The sequence below is a fragment of the Malurus melanocephalus genome, unplaced genomic scaffold, assembly GCF_030028575.1.
Source record: "Malurus melanocephalus ecotype Western Australia unplaced genomic scaffold, MMel_1.1 scaffold_4, whole genome shotgun sequence".
Taxonomy (NCBI): domain Eukaryota; kingdom Metazoa; phylum Chordata; class Aves; order Passeriformes; family Maluridae; genus Malurus; species Malurus melanocephalus.
The window spans coordinates 7,137,529-7,157,381 of NW_026623236.1; the positions used below are offsets into that span (position 1 = coordinate 7,137,529).

General features: G+C 41.9%; 1 protein-coding gene across 1 annotated transcript in view; it reads left to right on the forward strand.

Annotated features, from left to right (window-relative positions):
* Positions 1-19,213: 19,213 nt before the first annotated feature.
* Positions 19,214-19,853, forward strand: part of LOC130575107 (hormonally up-regulated neu tumor-associated kinase-like) — a 72,713-nt gene continuing 72,073 nt past the window's right edge. The window contains exon 1 of the mRNA XM_057368793.1: positions 19,214-19,465. Coding sequence (XP_057224776.1) covers positions 19,214-19,465 — 252 coding nt within the window. The remainder of the gene's footprint in view (positions 19,466-19,853) is intronic.

Here is a 19,853-nt window from a genome sequence, read left to right on the forward strand (position 1 = left end):
TGAAAACAAACATTAGCTATCCTGTCAAACAGACCKTTATTTGGCCTGAGTTGGTTTGGGTAGTCTGGAGTGCTCCTCTGATATTTTTGCATGTCAGTATCTTTGATTACACCTCTGGCTGTCTTGTCCACAGACAAGAGGTGAGGTATTTGAAACTGCAGTTAAGACTGTCAAATTCTAAGAGCTGTACAGATATTTAATTAACTTATCAACACCTGTGTCAGCTGGGAAAAGATTCTTGTATTACCATCAACATTTCAGAGATGAAGTCAGAGATGCTAAGACCTGTATTTCTAACACACCTGTCTGAAGCTGCAGAGCAAGACACACAATCAGAATTTTTAACAACCTTATATGTAAAAGGCAAAATATTCAGCGTTGCCATTCTGTATGTCCCCTAATTTCAACAAGCATTTGGATAATCCGTGAGATGAAGGGCTGTTTCTGCATCTGGCATTTRTCATAAATAATAAAAATACATTTGCAATGGGCTATTTGAAATTATCAAGAAATGTCCCAAATCTCTTTCTAAATAAGAAAAATAAAATTGTAGTATTAAAACTTTTAAAGGAAACACAAATGTTTCAATGAAAAACTTGTCTGGAAAAWTTTTGTTGTCTGGGTATAGAATTACTCTGTGGGAAAACCAGTTTTGTAAAGCCAAGATTCCCCATCTCACCTTGGATGAGGAGATGAAAGTTCAAGTTCCTCATCTGAACCATTGCCCTATCCTATTAGACTACTAAGCTTTTTTTTTTTTTTTTTTAATATGCCCATTGTTTTATTTTCTCCTCTCTCCCTTGAAAAAGAAAAAAAAAAGGAAGAAAGATCTCATATTCTTTCTGCACTGGAATGAAAACAAATTTTGAAACCGCAACATTTTTCACAAAACAGAATTCTTGTTTTCTGGCCAGCCCTATTACTTATTATTATTGACCTTTCAGAGACTCTAGTTTGAAATTTTTTCTACATTTCAGAGGGAATCAGTGCCAGAGCTGCAGTCAGCTCTGCAAAATCCCCAACTGCCCATTCTGTTAGCTCTCTCTCACCAAAGATGCCTCCTCTCCCCTAAAACAGCCCAGGAAGAAAAACCACTAATGATCTTCACCCTTGCTAAGAAAACCATCTGAGTTTTGCATTTGGGCAGCAAGAACTCCTGTCCTTTCCCATAATAACCTGCTCAGATATTTTTTTTCACAGCTGTAACCGATGTCGTCCTCAATAAAGTAAATGAAAAAGAGGAAAACCATGCGCCGCGGCACGTTTGACAGTCAGACACCTAGAAGAGAAGTTGGTTCAGGCCCCAGGGGACACAGCATCAGTGCTCTGCTGCTTCAAACTCCCCACTCTGACTAGGGTTGGAAAGAGTCATGTTTTTTACACCTTTCTCTCAGAAATGCTCCCCTGAGGCAGATGCTGCTGCAGTTAGCATTAGGGAAGCTCAGGATGAGCATGACATCATTGTGATGTCATTCCTCCTGTCCCTGGGGTACCTGGGAAGCAGAGTTTCCACAGCACTGCAGCACCCACAATGGCCTTCTTAGGTGCATTTTAAGGCAGTGACACTTTTAAAGCCTGTCCCTCATCCTCTCACATCCCAATGTTGGCCCGAGCATCCTATCCAGATTTACACTCCCCATTTTATTAGCACATCGGGCTGGGACATACCCTCTGGCAGAGACATGTGGAATGTAAGTGACTGTATTAYTTGGCAAAAGAAGGCTTCTCTGAGAAACTAAAGATCTGAGGGTTTTTATAGAACGCACTCTTTCCCCCCTTCTGAAGAAAGGTCAGAATTGAAGCTTTTGGAACAGTGTAACTTGTTTCGCAGATCTGTCTGACATGCAGTCCTGTTCCCATCCTGCTAAYCACTGGTCCTCCTCCACCTTATCCTTTGTTGGAGGCTTAAGAACATCTTGTGCCTGTAGGCATAGCTAGAAAGATGCTGAAGCCTTCAAAATGGTCTGTTGACTTGGAAAGGAATAGGGCAGGCAGYGCTTTTATTCTTGGATCCTTTCCGTAATGAGCATTTGATTAAAATGTTCTTGGCGCCTCCCTTCTAGTCCATCCAGCAAATAAAGCTTCTTTGAAAAAGTCTAATTTTCCTGTACCAAAACTCAGTATCTTTGAGGGAAACTGTTCACTTCAACAAAAGGGGTCAGAATATGGAGCACACTAAAGATTTAGTGATCATTGAAATTGGGGGTCATGCCCATTCCTGATGCAATGCAATTACCTGTACCAATGCTCAGGGGTTGAATTCAACCTCCTAAAACATATAGGACTAGATCACTCTTGGGCAGGAGCCCAGAAAACTTATGCCCTGCCAACTGAAAGCAAAATTGGAGCATGAGCTTGTTCTTACTGCACACACCTAAGCATCCAGTGAAAAAGAGTTGGGGCCCACTTGAGCTGGCCCTGGGAAAGATAGACCCTGGTGGGACTTCCATAACTTTTAAGAGAAATATTTTATGAGCAACAACAATAACAACAACAACAAAAAAAACCTAACTGGAGAACCTACTTGCAAATACTCTTAAGGAAACTGAATCCTGGACATCCAGAACCAAATACAGACTGTGGGTACATGACCAGAACTCCACTGGTGTCAGTCACTTACCATGGGTCTGACTATGGCTCTGTAGGATCCTTGCATGTAAATCTTGGGGCTCAAGACCTGGATGACTTTGGGAGACTTGTCACTTCTGTAAATGATATAGTCCAAAAGAGAGATTTCTTCTTTCTAAAGGAGTGGCTTTCATCTCAAAGGACTCCTTTTGGTGTGTCATGCTTTTTAGYCAACTCAGAGAAGACACTGCATGCCTGGCTTATATTTGGCATGTCTTCCTTGGGAAAGAAAGGTAATTCCCTGTGACTCACCATAGCTGTTTAGAGAAGACAAAGCATTTCAGTGAGCAATGGTCCGTTAAAAAGACTGATCCTCTTGAGAATAGCTTTTCCATAAAGAGAAGATGGCCACTGGAGAGGAAAAGCAGGAGGAGAGGTGCTGAGCACTGTCAGATGTTGAAACCACAYGCCGGTTATAAATCACAGAGATATCCTTGGCTGTGATGAAGTTTGGACTCAGAACAATTCCCAWCAAGGGGTTCTAGATGCATGCTATTTCAGGATCTTATCTTGATGAATGGATGATGGCAYTTCACTGGCTATTGCATTAGCCATTCTGCACTTTTACTGCTAATTGGCTGTAGGGTGAAGACAAATTGTCTCCTTTCCCCTCTGAACAGTGTCAAGATTAAACAGTGAAAGGACATGGAAAGAATAATTGCTTAAGGCTCTGGCATGATGTTTTCTCCTGTACAAACATACAATTAGGCTGTCTTAACCTCCCAATGTAGCAATAAACACCACTTCACAAACTAATTTACAGGCAAAAGTCAGAGACAGGGCTGGAGCTGTGCTCTGCAAGGCAAGGGCCCTGTCATTCAGCCAAAGGGGCAGTTCCACTAATTTAAGCCAGCAAAAATCCTTGTATGCTTTCYTCCAACTCAAATGAGACTGAAATAAAGTCTATACATTTGAATCATTGAGCAAACCAGCTAATAAAAWCTGATTTTCTGACTGGTCATAAAAAAGTATGTAATTGGTCATACTCAAGAAACTACTCAGAACAGGGAAGCAAGGGGAGCAAGGTCTTAATAATATTGACTTTTCAAACACTTTGACATTTTTGTGCCTGCATCACTATCTGTCAGTCAGTAACACATATGGACAGGAGCTGCCAGCACACATTTCTTCAGCCAGGCTGATRGCAGGCCCAGGCTTGCACCAGAGGCACTGCACTTCTCCTGCACCCCACGCTGCCCTCCTCTCACAGAGGGTCACTCAAACCATATTCAGTGCTTTATTTGCTTTTACCAGCTTGTATTTCCTACATGTGAAGAGCAGTACAAACTGTGAAATATGAATGGACAAACCTCAGCATGGGCTCAGAAGGAAAGCTGCCCCAYGTCCTCTCGGGACTGGGTGGGGTCTCACATCCATCCCTGTGTCACACTGGGCACCTCTTGCAGCTGCAGGCACTGCCCTGACTGCATGGCCACTGAGCCACACACAACTCTGTAAAGGACAGAATTCTGAGGAGATTTTACCATTTTTCTGGACCCTAAAGCTTTCTGTTCCATTTTACCTGACTTAGATGAAAGGAGCCCCAAAGCCACCACAGCCTGAGCGAGCTGCTCCAGACTCCTGTGTAAACCTGGTATTAAGATATAAGCAGTGCCTTAATCCCAACTCATGTTGTTTCCACAGAAAAATCAGGTTGAAAGAGCAAATTTGGATTATCTAATGAAAGTTTGGACTGTACTGTTTTTGACAATGCTAGACCAATCTGTGCTAGACCAATCTGTGCTAGACCAAGAAAAGCAGTGTAAACTTTGAAAACGTAAATAATTCCAGCTGTTACCTGTGAACCCTGTGGCACAGATTCTCCGTGAACCTGACTGGAGTTGCAGTGTCACACAGTGTCACTGGAAGGACAGTGCTTCCAGTCCTTTGGATTCTGGCTTGAGTGAGTTCTGGTTTCAGGTTTTGATCCCTGTTCCAGGGAGCAGATGGAGCTCCCCTCATCCCCATTGCATCTTCATGCTTGGACTCTGCCAAGACCCCAAGTGGAGCTGAGGCTCTTCTCCAATCACACCTGGGTCACAACGCACTTCTGGGATGCTGTGCGGGGGCAGATGAGCATCCCATKCCCTGAACTGGTACTTCTGGCCATTAACATTAACTGCTCCARGATGCTTCAGCCTCAGGAGGGAATAACCTACAGAATTTAACTTCCTGTGAAGTGGAAAAGTGGCTAGACTAAGCTCTTTAGGTCCTAGGTTCTTTACTTAGGAGAAATGAATCATGCATTGTATAAAGAAGCAACACAAAAACATTCCCTTCCTTGAGGGGATCCGCTCACTGGTTTAGGCAATGTGCATCACGTGTTATTCACCTCATTCATCACTGATCATTCACTGCAGTATCATCTCATTTTTCATATGCTCAGCCTGCCTGATAGGTGTTTTCACTTTCTGTGACAAGTCAGGACAATCRATAGTTTTGCCATTCGCAAAGCCATAAAGTACTGACCTTTGTCAGCTCTCTTTGTGTCAGCTTCACAAAAGCATGGGAAGCTTTATTTCTTTCATTTATTTCCTCCCATAAGCTGTCAGTGTGGCCCATTGTCTTTTCTAATGTGTCCCCTAAGGGTAAATATGACTCTAGATGAAAATAACATTTTGCTRAGGCTCCTAACTGGCCCTTTCTGGAAGGCTGTGCCTGTTTTTTTCAAAAACAGTATCACTTTCTTCAGTAAAGTATTTTCAAAAAAGCAACAGCACATCTGCATTTTCAAAGGTGAGCCAGCTCTAGCTGTGCCACTGAGAAACTACAGTCTTTCCATTCTTCCTCAGCCTCCAACAGTGTAACAAATAATAAGGTTACCAGAGGGTATGCAGCTTAGTGTGTAAAAAAAMCCCTAATCAGATATCTTTATTTCCCATAAACACTTACAGCTGCAGCTTCTCTGCCAGAAATAAAGGTTGGTTTTTCCAATGGGGTTGCTAAAAYCAGTGTCTCACTGGGAAATTTCAGTGGAAGGGAGGGCAAAAAAGCATATGATCAATGAAGGCAATTCCCAGGAGGAGTGGAAGATCTGACTCAAAGTAAAAGCTACCTGTGCTGCTCTGAACTGGGGTTTTACCATGGGGTAAGCAAGCACTCATCCAGCAACAGAGACATAACCTAAGAACAAATTTGTTTCCAAGAAATACAAAATGGATGCAGAGGTCTTTTTCTCCAAAATGTGTGTAAAGACCATAGGTGATGTCACATCATCAAGTCCAGATTAACTTACTGGTTTTCTCTTTTAAAGACAGCTCACATTTTCTGGGAATTGGTGTTCATCATCAGATTCCTGGGACTGCAGAGGTTTGCTCAAATCATGTTTATGAGGGGTTTCAAGGTTTCATCTCTACTTACAATAATCAGACATGTCCCTTCTGTGTCTTCTCATAGCAAAAGCCTCCTGATGGGGTCTGTGTGAAGGGAGTATTTCAGCTCTGCAGGTGAGCAGTGCGAGGACACAGGCAGCCAGAGAGAACTGAGAGCTGGAAGACCTCTGGGAGGACAACCCAGTCAACCCTGGTGTGGGTCTGGACATGTGATCTTTCTGATGAACAGAGCAATTTCCAAAGGGAAAACACAAAGAGACTSAAATCCCTTGTCTGCCTCCTGCATCCATCTCACCCCACCTGAACATGAGTCACCTGGATGAAGCCACAAAGCTGTTGCCTGTATAAAATCATTGATTTGGAGGGTCTGCTGATTCTTTGAGGTCTTATGCTGAGCTGCAGTGGGAGATGCAGTCACTCAGCTTCCTCTGTCTTCCCAGCCTTTGAATTTGCGGGAACTGCATTTTATTCTGGGAATCTGCTTTGCCTGGAAGCACATGCCCTCAGTTTCAGCAGGGCTAGCAAGCTGCTCAGAGCACACAGTTTCAAAAGCATATGGGCCAAAAGTCAATGAGACTTTTTCCCTGAGCAGTAAGACTGGGTTATCCAATATCAACAAGCAGCTATTTCTRCAAATGTGTGACAACATGCCACAAACTTACAGAGCAGTCTTCCCAAGAAATGCCACCAATGCATTAGGCTGTCTGCCATGATATTCTGGGCTTGTGAGCRGCAGCAAGGCAGCCTGGGATCAACTCAAGAGCCGAAGCAAAAGCTGGGGTTTTCCTGTGAGCAGCATTCTTCTCTAAATTAAAACCCTGATGTTTTATACTATGGAAGTCAGTCTTGGAAAATGGGGGATTCGTCAAGGTAAGGAACAATTTAGTAGTTTAATTATGAGCCCTTTAATGTCTTTTCATAATCAGTTAATAAATACCTTAACAATAAAATTGAATTTAAGCTTTTAATAGGCTGTGTTGGATTGAACCTAAACAAAAGAATTAGCAGCTCCAGGCATTGTGCAATAACTTCTCACTGCTTGGTGCCAGGAGAAACAAAGCATTTCAAGTACATTTTTTTTGTACCTCACTATAATAAACGCTTGTAATATTCCCCAATTTCTGGAGTGTAAGATGCAGATCTTATTTATCACAGTATGTGACACATCTGGCACATGGATCAGGAAACAACTGTTTTACTTCATTTCTGTCATCACCTTCCAACAGATTTCTTTCACATTCCAATTTGGACGAGAGAACTTGGACTTTCTCTCCATAAGTTCTCCATTAACAGTTTCACAGCAACGAGCACTGTTGGTTCGTTCTCCTTCCACAGCAATTAGTTACACCAAGCTGCATATTTTGACTTTTACTGCAAGCGAACATGCAAAATCGCTGGTATTTACTCCTATCTGCTCCCGGCGCCTCCGAGGCAGGCAGAGCAGAGATGTTTGCTGACTGTCACTGCCTCTTCCAAGTGGCATCGCTGCCTGGGTGCACATTGCCKCTTTCTGCCGCCTCCTGTCGCTGTTATGAGTTTTAGTGACAGTGGGGCTTTTGTTGTGTCACTGAGCGTGTTTCCCGCTGAAGGGAGCGCTCTGCCTTCTGCTCGAGCAGGGGTGGGCGTATCAAACTCGCCGAGATGGGAGCTGTGCAAGCTGCACAAACGACTGTGCACTAATAAAGCTTGAAAAGCTTGAATTACACTGGAACCCACAAAAATTTTCAAATTAAAATTCCATATTTAGAGGCCCCCTGTGGGCCGTGATTTTATTTAGTTTAATCCCCTCTTGAGGCCAATTAGGTAGACACTCTTCTGCACATGCACACACTAGCACAAAAGAATAAATATATAAGACTAGTTAAAAAGGAGAGGGTAGTATATCACTCATCCATTCAAAGACAGAAATTCCTTTCCCGTCTGTTGTCCCTGAAAATAGCATGGCTGTCAGAAATCAATAAAAGTACATGCAAACAGTACTCATATTTTATTTCTAGGCTGTGCATTAACTTTCCCTTGCTTCTTTCTGCAACATCTAGTAAATTTTCGCTGTCGCATACTGTTTCACCAAATGTATAATAAATGCAAAACCTCCAGTGTTACTGGCAGAGAAGGGCCGGATGCCTTGTTTCTTAGCCTGGGAAGTAAAGAGGTGCTGTGAAAATAAATTCCTCAAGCAACTGATTGAAATTTATCATCGCTGCATAAAGTGGGTGCAGGGGGTGGGATAAGGATGCTCTTCACTTYCCCTAGCTGAATCCCATTAAGTGCAGTAGGTTTGTTCCAGCACGGAGACCAAAGAAATTTTGACTGKATAAGCACAGGTTTAATTCCTCTTCCCCGCAATTTTTTAGGGGTTTTTTTTTGTATAAACTGTCAGGAAAGAGACAGCTTTCTCACTGCCATTCTTCACATCAGAAACACAAACTTTGTCTTCTTTGTGCCAAGTGGCAGACACCACATGCCCCATATGAAAAAGGAGTTAATAAAATGCATGCTGAAAGTATAAAAGAAGGTCAGAGGTGATGTTCAGGTAATGAGGATTTCTCCAAGAGGGGAAAACAAAAGAACAAAGTTGTTATAACTGTTACAGCTGTCTACAGCAAGGGAAAATAACAACTTGTGCTTTCAGGAATGAAGTAGGTTAAGAGTCCAAAATTGTAACTATGGATTTTGTCAGATATTTAGCACAAAAGCACCTTTCCTGGAGGTAACACACTTGTGTTGAAGTGCTTACAGGAGAGGGTTTCTCCTGCCTGGATGAAACTGCCACCACAGTCCGCTCTGGACTGAGCAGCCTCCTGGCATGGGTGAAGGAAGCTCAGGGYAGAGGCAGCGTGGGCATTTGCTGARCATCTCCTGGCATATTTTGGGAACAAACATGAGCTATGGCTAGGAGCTGCTGGCTGTCACCATGATACAGGGAAAGCAACCCCTGCTACAGGAAAGGAAAAGCCAGTTTCTGAAATTCAGCAGCTCAGCTGAATTTTCAGGATAAGCATCTTTCTGATTATCYGAAGAACTGCATGGGGTCTGTGCTCAGATACAGTGGCTTAAATCTTTGAGAACAACATAATGAAAACAAGAGTTAAGGAAATGTGCCTGAAATAAATGCAATTTTATGGTACTTGAAAAGAGATTAGGGCAAAAAGTCTATTTTGTTTTACAAGGGCTCTTATCCTGTGCTCATTGCTACGACATTGGAACAGCATTTTGCTGCTCCCACGTGTTGTTTTTTCTCTCATCTGCCACACAGGGGCAATGCATCAGCAACAACTGTCATGTCTGGGGAGGATCCCACGTTACTTTTTTAGAAATTGCACAGAGGTGTGGAGGGGTGCACTTCTGCCTTCACACTTTGTTTGGGATTTATTTTTGAGAAAGGTGCAAAAGAGAAAGCTTGTTTAACAAAAAAAAAAACCCAAACACTGAAGCAAATTCAACCTTTTTTCTTTCAGTCAAAGGGTAAAGCTGCATGGGAGAATCCTTATTCAAGATATACATCAGGTAACAAAAACTCACCTAAAGGGAATAATCTAAAAAGAATAAGTTTGTCATAACTTTGCAGATACTTTAAAGCATTCTACATACATGCACAGGAAATGTATATACCCGTCGCTGGATCTAATTCAAAGTCTGGGAAAAGATGTCTCTTAGCCTCAAACTGAGATATGGGCCAACTCAAGGGAGAAATTTTGCTGCCAAAAATGGCATTTGGGAACTTAGTCCCCATCGTGGAGTACAAGTTTATCCTGGTCTTTCAGGAATCCATCTTTGCAGAGTGCAAGAGGGAGGAGGAGAGGGTAGAAAAGGCTAAAATTCCCCACACACACATGCATCTCAAACTAGAGAGAAAATAATGGACTTACTTGTCAGTTTTCTCCTTTTCTCCTCACAGAGCCACCATCTGCCTCCCATCAGACACCTTCATGTGCGCAGGATTGGGTCCAGGGCGGTCCCCAAGCTCAGTTTGTGGGCTGAAGAAGGCAGATGATGCTGCTGTAGTGATATGAGTCAACAAATGCCACTTTACCTTATCTGCACCAGGTGAACAGGTTTCTGTAGATACTTGAGAGAAATCACACACCCTCTGTCTTTGTATATTTTCTCTCTATGCACAAAAAGCACACGTAATATAGAGAGCATTAAACCCATCCAGCATGACTTTATGGCAACAATGCAATTTTATTTTATTCAAAAACATAGCAGATCTCACGCTGACTACCAGGACTGCAAGAACACAAAGGCTGCAATTTTCTGCCAGGGTGCCCGGACTGCTGCATGGACACACAGCTCCCACCCCTCTTGTGCTAATGGCAAGACTGAAACACTCAGCTCATTTGCTTATTTGATGTTATGTGAAGGGCAATTAATGATGGCTGCAAAAGCAATCTGTAGGACAACTGACTAGAAAAGGTGTTCTATCTGCAAGTTAAGCAGGCAGATATTTATTTTGTTCCATAGAGAATGCAAGCCCTAAGTCCTTACCCATCCCCCTCCCATGRAGAAATGAGCAGGAAGCTGCATGCTGAAATTCATTGAGTTTCCTCTACCCTGCATGTGTTATTCCCCTGTAGGGGAGAATGGGGCCCTTTATACCTCCAATAGCTCTGGGCTCTTTGAGTAATGAAGGGAACACATTTATTGGTACAAGGTTTGGTGTTTATTGATGCTACCCATTTTTCACCAGGTTTAGCACTCTGTGGGGAAGGCACATGGACTTTCCAAAACACATTTTATAATCAAGCCATTTCAAGGTTTATGCRGTATAATACGTTTAACTGTTAAATTGTAAATAAAAGTCACTGCCCAATATTAAGCTCCCTTCAAGACATTATATTGAGCTACATCTTTAATTATCCGATTTATAAGCACCTCTGTTGCATGTGTTACAGGCACATGTTATTTGTCTGGCATGTGTAGCGCACAAAATTACCCTTCYAGAAGAGGTTGTGCGCTTAACCCGCCGCTTCCTCGCTGTCCTTTAAGGGATGCTCTCGGTTGCCGGGTGTGCTGYGTCCCCGGGCCCTCCCCAGSCGCTGCGCTCCCTCTTGTGGCAGCACAGACCCCAAAAAACCCCACAGCACGGGGGATTTACTCCCAGAGAGCTGCAGGGAATACCGCACAACCCCACATACACGGAGGAAAGCTGTTCCACGAGACAAAACTACATGCACGAAAGACTAGGCATTCCCACTGCGCACCAGGTATTTCCCGGACTGTATTCCTGATACAAATCAGTGGGGAAATACCTTGCTGTGTGTAACAAATCTTGTGCTGTAGTTTAACGGAGCTGCCCTTGGCCCGGCAGAGAACCCCCTGCACACCCAGCAGAGCTCCCCGGCTCTGCCTGAGGCCGTGCACAGGGGTCCCTCCAATGAGGCAYGAGCAGTATTAACCATTTCCAAAATCCTGCATTGATTGAACAGTCTGGCCCTGGCGAACACTGCTAGCACAAGGAAGGCTTCCAGGAGTTATTGTTCTGCCCTCATTTGCCTTTTGCCTGCCAGCTTAGCACTGCCTGTTCAAAGACCAGTCAAGTACTCCAACTATTTACTTCTCAGTGTGTTATCCCTCACCAAAAAGCAAACCCTCTAACAAAAGTATAAATGAATAAAAAAATACCATCTCACATTAAGGATGGGAAACAGGTATCCCATCAGTTTTAGCTCGTAAATCAAAAATCCCCAAAGATGATGAAATAGCTCTTTCTTTTTCTGACAGCACACACAGATCAAACACTTCTCATGGCAAGACAGAAACTCTCAGCGGGAAGCTCTCCTTTGCAGAAATTCATCTGCTATCTGGTATTGATGTGCTACTTAATTTATTGATCCACRGAGGAATGGGAACCTGAAGGCAGTACAAACTTCATTCTGCACAGGTTATTATGAAGAAAAGAGTTTTACCTCCTCTTCTTTCTTGTAACTCTGAAAATGTGCATCCCTGTCATATTCTCACTGTACTGTCATGGTATAAAAAATTCTAGGTCAGTTTAAACCTGGCAGCTTGTCAACAGGTCTGCATAATAAGCATTACTCTCTAGTCCTTTCCTGTCGCTCACTTTCTTGGTACAAAATCGGAAGATGTTTATTTAAATAAATAAATTAAATAACTTCCATGCAAACATGGTCTTTAGTCCTTATTCTTACTCTTAAAATCAAAAAAACAATCAATTTAATGAAAGGTGTTAAGGGGACAACCCATGTAAGACACATAGAGAATGGGTTTATATTTTCCCTTTTTTTTTTTTTTTTTTACCATTTGAGTGTTGTTCAGAGATCACAAATCCATGCATGTGAAGTTTACAGCACAGTACAAAGGGATCCTGCAAAAGAGACATCTGAGGATAAAGGATGAAGATTTCCACAGTGTCCTCCACAACTTCCATAGGGAGTTTAGTTATGCTATGAAAGTCTCATGCTGTTATTTGGGGTATTAGGTTTTCCCCTCATCACCCAGACTGTATCGACATCTCTCCTTTTCTCATCTGGGAGCAAGGACAGGTGYCACAGTAAGATTYATCTCCCTCAAGACTGAGCAACCCCTCGGGAAGAAGAAAACACTGAAAGCACATAATCTTCTCCCACTGCAGGAACCAAGTGTCAGTAGGATCAAGGGATACATCCTCTCTCCTATCTTCTTACACTTCAGACAGGTAAAAGTGTCCAGACCCCAACTTGGTTGAAAAATCATACCACTGCAGGATGTTGGCCATCACCCGAACACTGTCTCTTAATTTGCAAGATTGCAACAAGGAACTCACCCTCTCAGGAGTTGTGGAGCTTGCAAAGACAAAGATCTCTGCTGCTTTCATTTACCCCTGTGCTCAGTGACCATGAAAATGGTGGCCACCTGGCCTCAAAACAATGCCACTATAGAAAAGCAACCTGTAAACAGCATATTGCATTTCTTGTAAACTACAATTCAACAAGCAGAAAATGCAATTCAATACAGAACTCAGCAGCAGATGGATGACCAGGAGCATAGATACTGTAATAAAATTMTATGTATTGTTGACATCACAAAAACATGCATTGATCTTGTACAACTTGTGACCTTTACATGTTCAATATGTTTGCAATCTTGGGGGCTGGGCAGAGGGCACCACTCCTACTCCTGCATGCCTGAAATCTCTGGATGGTGAGGACTGAGAGAGCAGGAAGCCAAGGAGTAATCTCATAATCACATGAACTAATGGGTCCCCTTTTCCTCTTTTCTGCCAGCAGTACATTAAACCTCTGAACACAAGCAAAATATCTAAGAAATTATTTTTTTGTAATTGTCCACCCTTCTCTTGGTCTCCAATACTCATTATTAATTGAAAGTCCAAGATAAGTTCACATTAAAGTCTATCAGGAAATGGTATGATCTCCACCCATCTTCAGTGGGATTTAAGGACAATTTATTGCCATGATTTTGCTCCCATTTCAGTGAGAGGTAGTTTTTCATTGACTTAAGCGAGCATAATCTTAGGCCTACACTGAGAGTTTTAAGGGAGAAGAAAATTGCTGATTACAACAGGCTCCAGACAATAATAGTATCACTTTCTTATATTCAGAGAAGTAAAGCAAATATAAAACAAGCAACAAAAAACTGACCAAAAAAAAAGGGAGTTCATTCTAAGTTCAGTTCATTAAGAGTTATGGTTTGATACTGTTGATTTCCCCAGAGTTCAATAAAGACAATCTCACAAGAAAATAACATAGTTATCCTTTTCCAAAAGACATTAATGGAGGAAGGTAATAATGAGATCTGACTTTATCTAATCAGTTAATAGCCCCAGCAAGACAACTTCATCTCCTGAAGTCATCTAGCTGCTGACATTCCTAATGTTACATGAAAAACTTCATGACACCGTGGTGATAAAAAACCACCTTTAAATTAGCAGATTATCAAGGGAAAGGATTATTTTCACACACAAGCTTATCACACTGAGGAGTGGTTACTGTCTGAAATCAAAACTCCTACATGGAAATTCCTACATGCAAGAAGAGGCTCAGAGTTCCTGCTCTGCTCCATGGAGATCCTAACACAGCTGGAGAAGCCTCAACAGTGATTCATTTCATCCTTATCTTGGCACTGAGAGATCAGCCCCATTGCCTCACATGGCTGTCTAGTGTCACTTGAGACACTCCATGGTGTGCAAGACACCCCTGTGGGGCTGGCAGATGGGACATGGGACCCTGAGGATAACCATGCCTGCCTTAAGCCAATTCTGAAAGCTGACAGGATACTTGCAGGCAATTCAAACACCGCTAAGTGCCTAAATTTAACCAACAAGCCCCCTTTATTGGCCCCCAAGAGGACACCTAACTCTAAATGATCAAGTTTAGATGACTTGTTCTTTCACTCAATTCCACCTAAGTCAGATGGAAGTCCCAGAGGTCAAAAAGTAAATAAATAACCCTAGCAATACCTCATTTCTGAATGCATAATAATTTGGTCCTTTCCTTCATTAGACTATGGGAAAACAAGTAAAACAATCCAGTTGCTATAGTATTTGCAACCACCTTGGCAAGTGTCTTGTCTCAATCACAAAAAAAATCCCCAACAGACCCAGCTCTAAACAATCTACATTAAATKATTATTATTTGGGGAGTAAAAAGTAAATTGATACTACAGGGAAAAAAAAATTGATATAGAGGAAAAAATGAAGAAATCCAGTTTCAGCAAAATCTTTGAAACTCTTCACTTCTATCAGCAATCTGAGTCCCCCTCATGCCTCTGASCACACATCCATAATACCTTAGTGGAAAGAGTAGAATATCTCAGCTCGGYTTCCAAAAGATTAATRTAAATGTAATCTATGGGCACTTTTSGTGGCAGATGCCAAATAYGATTTGWGTTTAGGAAATTACTCTTGCTTCTAGCATCACTGTTCCTTTCAAACCAAACTGGAAGTAGATTGCAGAGATACTTCTGCCATTCCTGGTTATATTCATGTACACATGCAAGAACCTGTCATGAATGAAACTATAAGGCTATCTCAAGGAATCAAGTAAGGATTGCTACACCAAAGTTGCCAAGAGACCCACACTTGGAGAAAATGCATGTCATAATGTCATACATGACAGAAATACTTGACAGAAAATACACATCATACATGACATAAATACTTCATCTAAAATATGCCATGAATTAGTACTCATGGACAATTAATAAAACGTGCAAGATTTTGTTCCTAGAAATGGAAAATGGTCTTAAAAGAAGTATCTTTTAAATATCTTCAACTTAAAAGAAGTATCAACATGCATGAGAAAATTTTGCAAACCTTGTAAACATACATTGCATTGCAGAAGACAAAGCCTATCTGCAAAGTAAACATATTCATCTTTAAATTTAACCACTAGCTTAAGCAATCCATGCTGAACCAGATGTAAATTTAGTGGTGGTATGGATAGTGTGAGTGAAATATGTTCACGAGTCACATCTTGAAAATACTCTTACATGAACCAAAATTTAATATATAATGGAGAATAAGGTCTTTCRCACTTTAACAGCCTGATCCAAGCCCTGAAGACAAAGAAAAATAATTCCCATTCACTTGTGTGAATGCTGRAGCAGATTGAGACAGAGAAAATAACAGACCATGTGTTTCTGATTCCACTGATCTTTTGGTGGAGAAGAACAGACACATCTTTGAATAAAAAGGTACAAGAACTCTCAAATAGAGCAATCCCTGATTTACTCCGTTCTGGGAGGAGAGTGTGACCTGCCCTTGAGTGCATGCCTTCTTAACTCCTTAACACGTGGCAGTAAGTAAATCCTGCAGAAAAGCTGCTGAACTTGCACATGCAGTAACTTCTAAAGTAAACTYCATGGCTGCCAAAAAGCGTATGAGAAGACAGAAATAACTTACAATATGGCAGGTGTTACAGTGCAAGAAGGGCATATCTCAGGTACATTATAAAACACAGACTGAAGTGGTTCCAGAATCTAAGAGTTATTACAATACAGACTGTGAGCTTGCTAGTTAGATTAAATTCCTTCTACCATGTCTTCAAACCATTTTTTTCCATTTATTTTCTCTATTCATCACATTTAGGCGCCACCATCTTGGATTTCCTTCTCAGAAAAGGAAATCCCCACTTCTCAGCACAAAACCTGAAAAGCTTTCAGTCTTAGAAAGAGCTGCTGAGCCTGCATCCTACAGCCAGGTAACCTAAACCATGTGGAAATACAAACTGTTCACAACCTTCAGGACATTCCCAGTGGGCCAAGCTCAGAACCCAAGCCAGCACCATTAATAACTCAAGCAGCAGACAGCATCAGTCAGTGGGAAAGTAGGAAGTCAAGAAAGTGAGAGCACTGCCAAAGCACCAAAGAATATGAATTCATTAAAGCACCGCTCTTGGAAAATTCTTGAATTAGCTCCATGCATGCTGGTACACCTCCATGGCAATGTTGATCCAGGAGATGCTGACTTCTGTCCTGAGAGCAGGATGCTCCTCCCAGTTAACCAGACCTGGCTCCAGAGGGATGCTGACTAATGAGCCTTGTTTCCCAGCCTGCTGCAGCATCACTTCTGCCCAGCAACACGGACTCCAGCAAGCCAGCACGCCCTCAGTGCCTGKGGAAAGCACATCTCTAGCTAGGGCATATACTCTGCCATCCCAGAAATCCCGGTTTTGGGGGAACTCTTGAGTCAATTCAGAGAGACTTCACAGGTCTAAGAATCTGACTTTTTGGCCCTTTKGAAAAATCTCACACTAAATCTTACAGAACTGGCAGTGTTCACGAGAGTATAAATTAGGACTTCAAAAAGAATTCCTCCAAGAAATAAACCCCAGCCTTTCATCAAGCCAAGGCTCCATCCTGCAATAGCAAAACCAGAAGTCAGGACCACATTGCCTCATCTCTAATGTAAAACAAGAAGAGCTTTGGAAAGAGATGCAGGCAGGATTTTGCTTCACAGGAGGAAACCCAAGATGGTGCCTGCAAAGTGACAAATTCCTGCTTGTGCTGTTTAATTTCTGCTGAACCCAATGAGGCTGTTTAACAAGCCTGGCATCAGCATAGAGTGGTCTCTTGCACCCACATGGCCTCATGTTTTTTGGATCAGGAGCACAGATATCATGAGWAACACTCTTCAGTTTCCCTAGAAGGTAATAAGAATATGGAGTGATAAAGCAAAAGTTTTCTTAAACATGGAGCCAGTCTACAACTTATACAATTTTTTTTTTCACTTGTAGATAGCAAAACTGTAGACCTTATTGAGATCTGCAGGTTTGCTGGTTTGTTTTATTTCTCAAGGAAGCAGAATTGTCTCCCTTCCCACCACACACCCCAGTGAATGCAAGGTGCATCACACCACAGGGCTTGTTTGGGGAGGAAGGCTGATTGTTTTTTTTTAAGTCTCTAAGGCTGCCATTCCTTCTGTGGTGCTAACCCTTTCTCCTTGATGGAAATTATTCCTGATTGGCACCTCTCTTCTGTCAGAGACCTGTTCTGTTTGGTGTCTCCTCACACCTTTTTCACGTTGCAATGCAGCATATTTACATAACAACCGAACCACAGAGCAGAGACACAACTAGCGCTGGAGAGTGGCTCCCTTCTCATCCAGCATTTTGGCTTCATTTGGCTTGTGATCAGTAGCCATTGACTCCCTAACACAGAGATGGACTCTCTTATGCTCCTTCTGCCCTACTCACCTTTTGCAAATCCTCCACTGTGCCAAAAAAAATTACTTTGAAAGGTATTTGGCTTTTTGATTTCAACATTTTTAAASGTGTCAGGCTGGGACTTTCCCCAAAAATAGCAATAGTTAAGTTAGCTAGCTATCATGTTTTAAATGTTTGTTATATTTTTTAAGAGGTTTTTTCCTTTCTTCTGAAATGTGCCAGAAACATGGTGTTTCTGTTCTATACAGTTTATCATCCTGTTTTTAGTGGGACCAGCGGTTTAGGAAGACAGGAAACAGGCAGAGCAAATTGTAAGCACAAATCAGGGACAATTTCCTTGTTCTTCCCTYTTTAAAAAAAGTCTCATTTGTGTCAGGTTTTCTGTAACGAATARCAAAAAGCATCCTAAGTACCATTCCAGCTGGGCAACAGACATATCTCAAAGTGTGACAACCTGATCAGCTTAATGGGACTTTATCTACTACTTAAGACACTAAAAGGCACAAAAGTGTTTACCCTGTGCCTGCAAGCASCTGCACACAGATGGTGATGCACTGAACCCACCCAGGACAGTTTGAACTGAAGAGCATACAGTAAATCCATTTGGGAGTATAAACACTTTTTTTTTCTTTTTTTAAAAAATCTTTCCAATTTTCACTCATCCTAGGAAATTTTTGCCCTTTGTGAGCTTCACAAGTCAAATTAGGCAAGCACAACGCTGCTTATTTTTCAAYTCCAAGTGCCGAAGGGTGGAGAAAGGATTTGTCATCGCACAAAGTTCTGGGAAGGGCTTTGGGCCCCGAGCATTGTAGTCCGTGGAGAGAGATGGCAACTCCCAGCTCAAATTGCAGGTATGTGAAAGCACTCTTTGGAAAAGCTCTTTTCTCTCTCCATGACTTTGGAAAGAACYCAGGTGATGAAGACAGATATAGATAGACAACAGCTGTAGGAAAGAAAAAGCCTCTTTTTGGGCTTTTTTTTTTAATCAGTCATTGCTGTACAGAGGAAAAGCTCACAYAGACATATACACCCAGACACACAGAGTCCCCATTGGACAGAAAACAAGAATTAAATCCCATGAAATATGAAAGGCCTCGGAGAGACCTGGAGCCAGACCAGGATTTAAATGTGCAACAAGYGCACATATATTTATATGTTTTATACAGCAAACATATAAAAGCTTGCACAGCGTCAAGTACATAACTCAGCTTTGCACTCATGGTGTTTTTAGAATAAAACTGTGTCCTTGCACATCAGCCATACGTGTGTCAGGAAAAGTCTGACTCAGTTTATTTTKGTGCAATTTACATTGAACATGTGTTTAGGGAACTATGAAGAAGAGAGCCTTATTCTCTAGGCTGAAACTGGGATTATGTGTATCTGACTTSTCAGGTCTGGGGCATTAACTGACATAGCATATCAGGTTATGTTAATAATCTGCCACTTGGTTCTGCTTGAGCAGATCTGTGTGCCTAAACCAGGGATCAGYTGACAAACCTGAGTCTCGGGGAAGAGGATTAGTTGCTCTGTGATCAGCAGGATAACACTTGCACCATGAGATGTTCAGACCTAATGCATGAATCAGAAGCTACATCTGGAAAATAACAATACAAATCCAACTCTCCAGGGATGCCCATGGCAATGAAAGCGGGCTTGGATGACAAAATGACAKATACTGGCAACTTGGATGAGATATTACCAGAATGGGAGCAAAACTTAAAGGATATAAAAATACCTGCTTTTTTTAACAAGATGCCCCAAGAGACYGGGAAGAMTTTCCCTCACTCCAAACAAGTTGGKAATTACCTAGTAGGCAGAATGATCAACAAGGGCTCCTTTGCCAAGGTGATGGAGGGACTGCACATCCCCACCAGGGAGAAGGTAAGCTTATAAAAAGAGGGTAGCAAGCACTAGGAATCGTAAGTAACCTCACACTAATTTACGGCAGAAAATTTCAGACCGTTTAATCTGAAAACCACAATMTACTCAGTGAATTATCCTCTGAACCTTATCCTCATAAATTAACCTCATAAATTTAGTTTATTGCTTATGCATAATCAATCACATGTGTGAATACAACTTGAGTGCAACTATTTTCACAATTATAAAATATAGACAACAAAGATATTGTCCTGCTGAAAGAGAGAAGGATGCTGGCATAAAGACAATTTCAAATCTGCTTTGCCTAATAATCCTCATTGAGCAATTAGTGCAGTGCATCTGATCTTTAAAGTTATGGACAACTCTTAATGAAAAGCCATCCACTCCA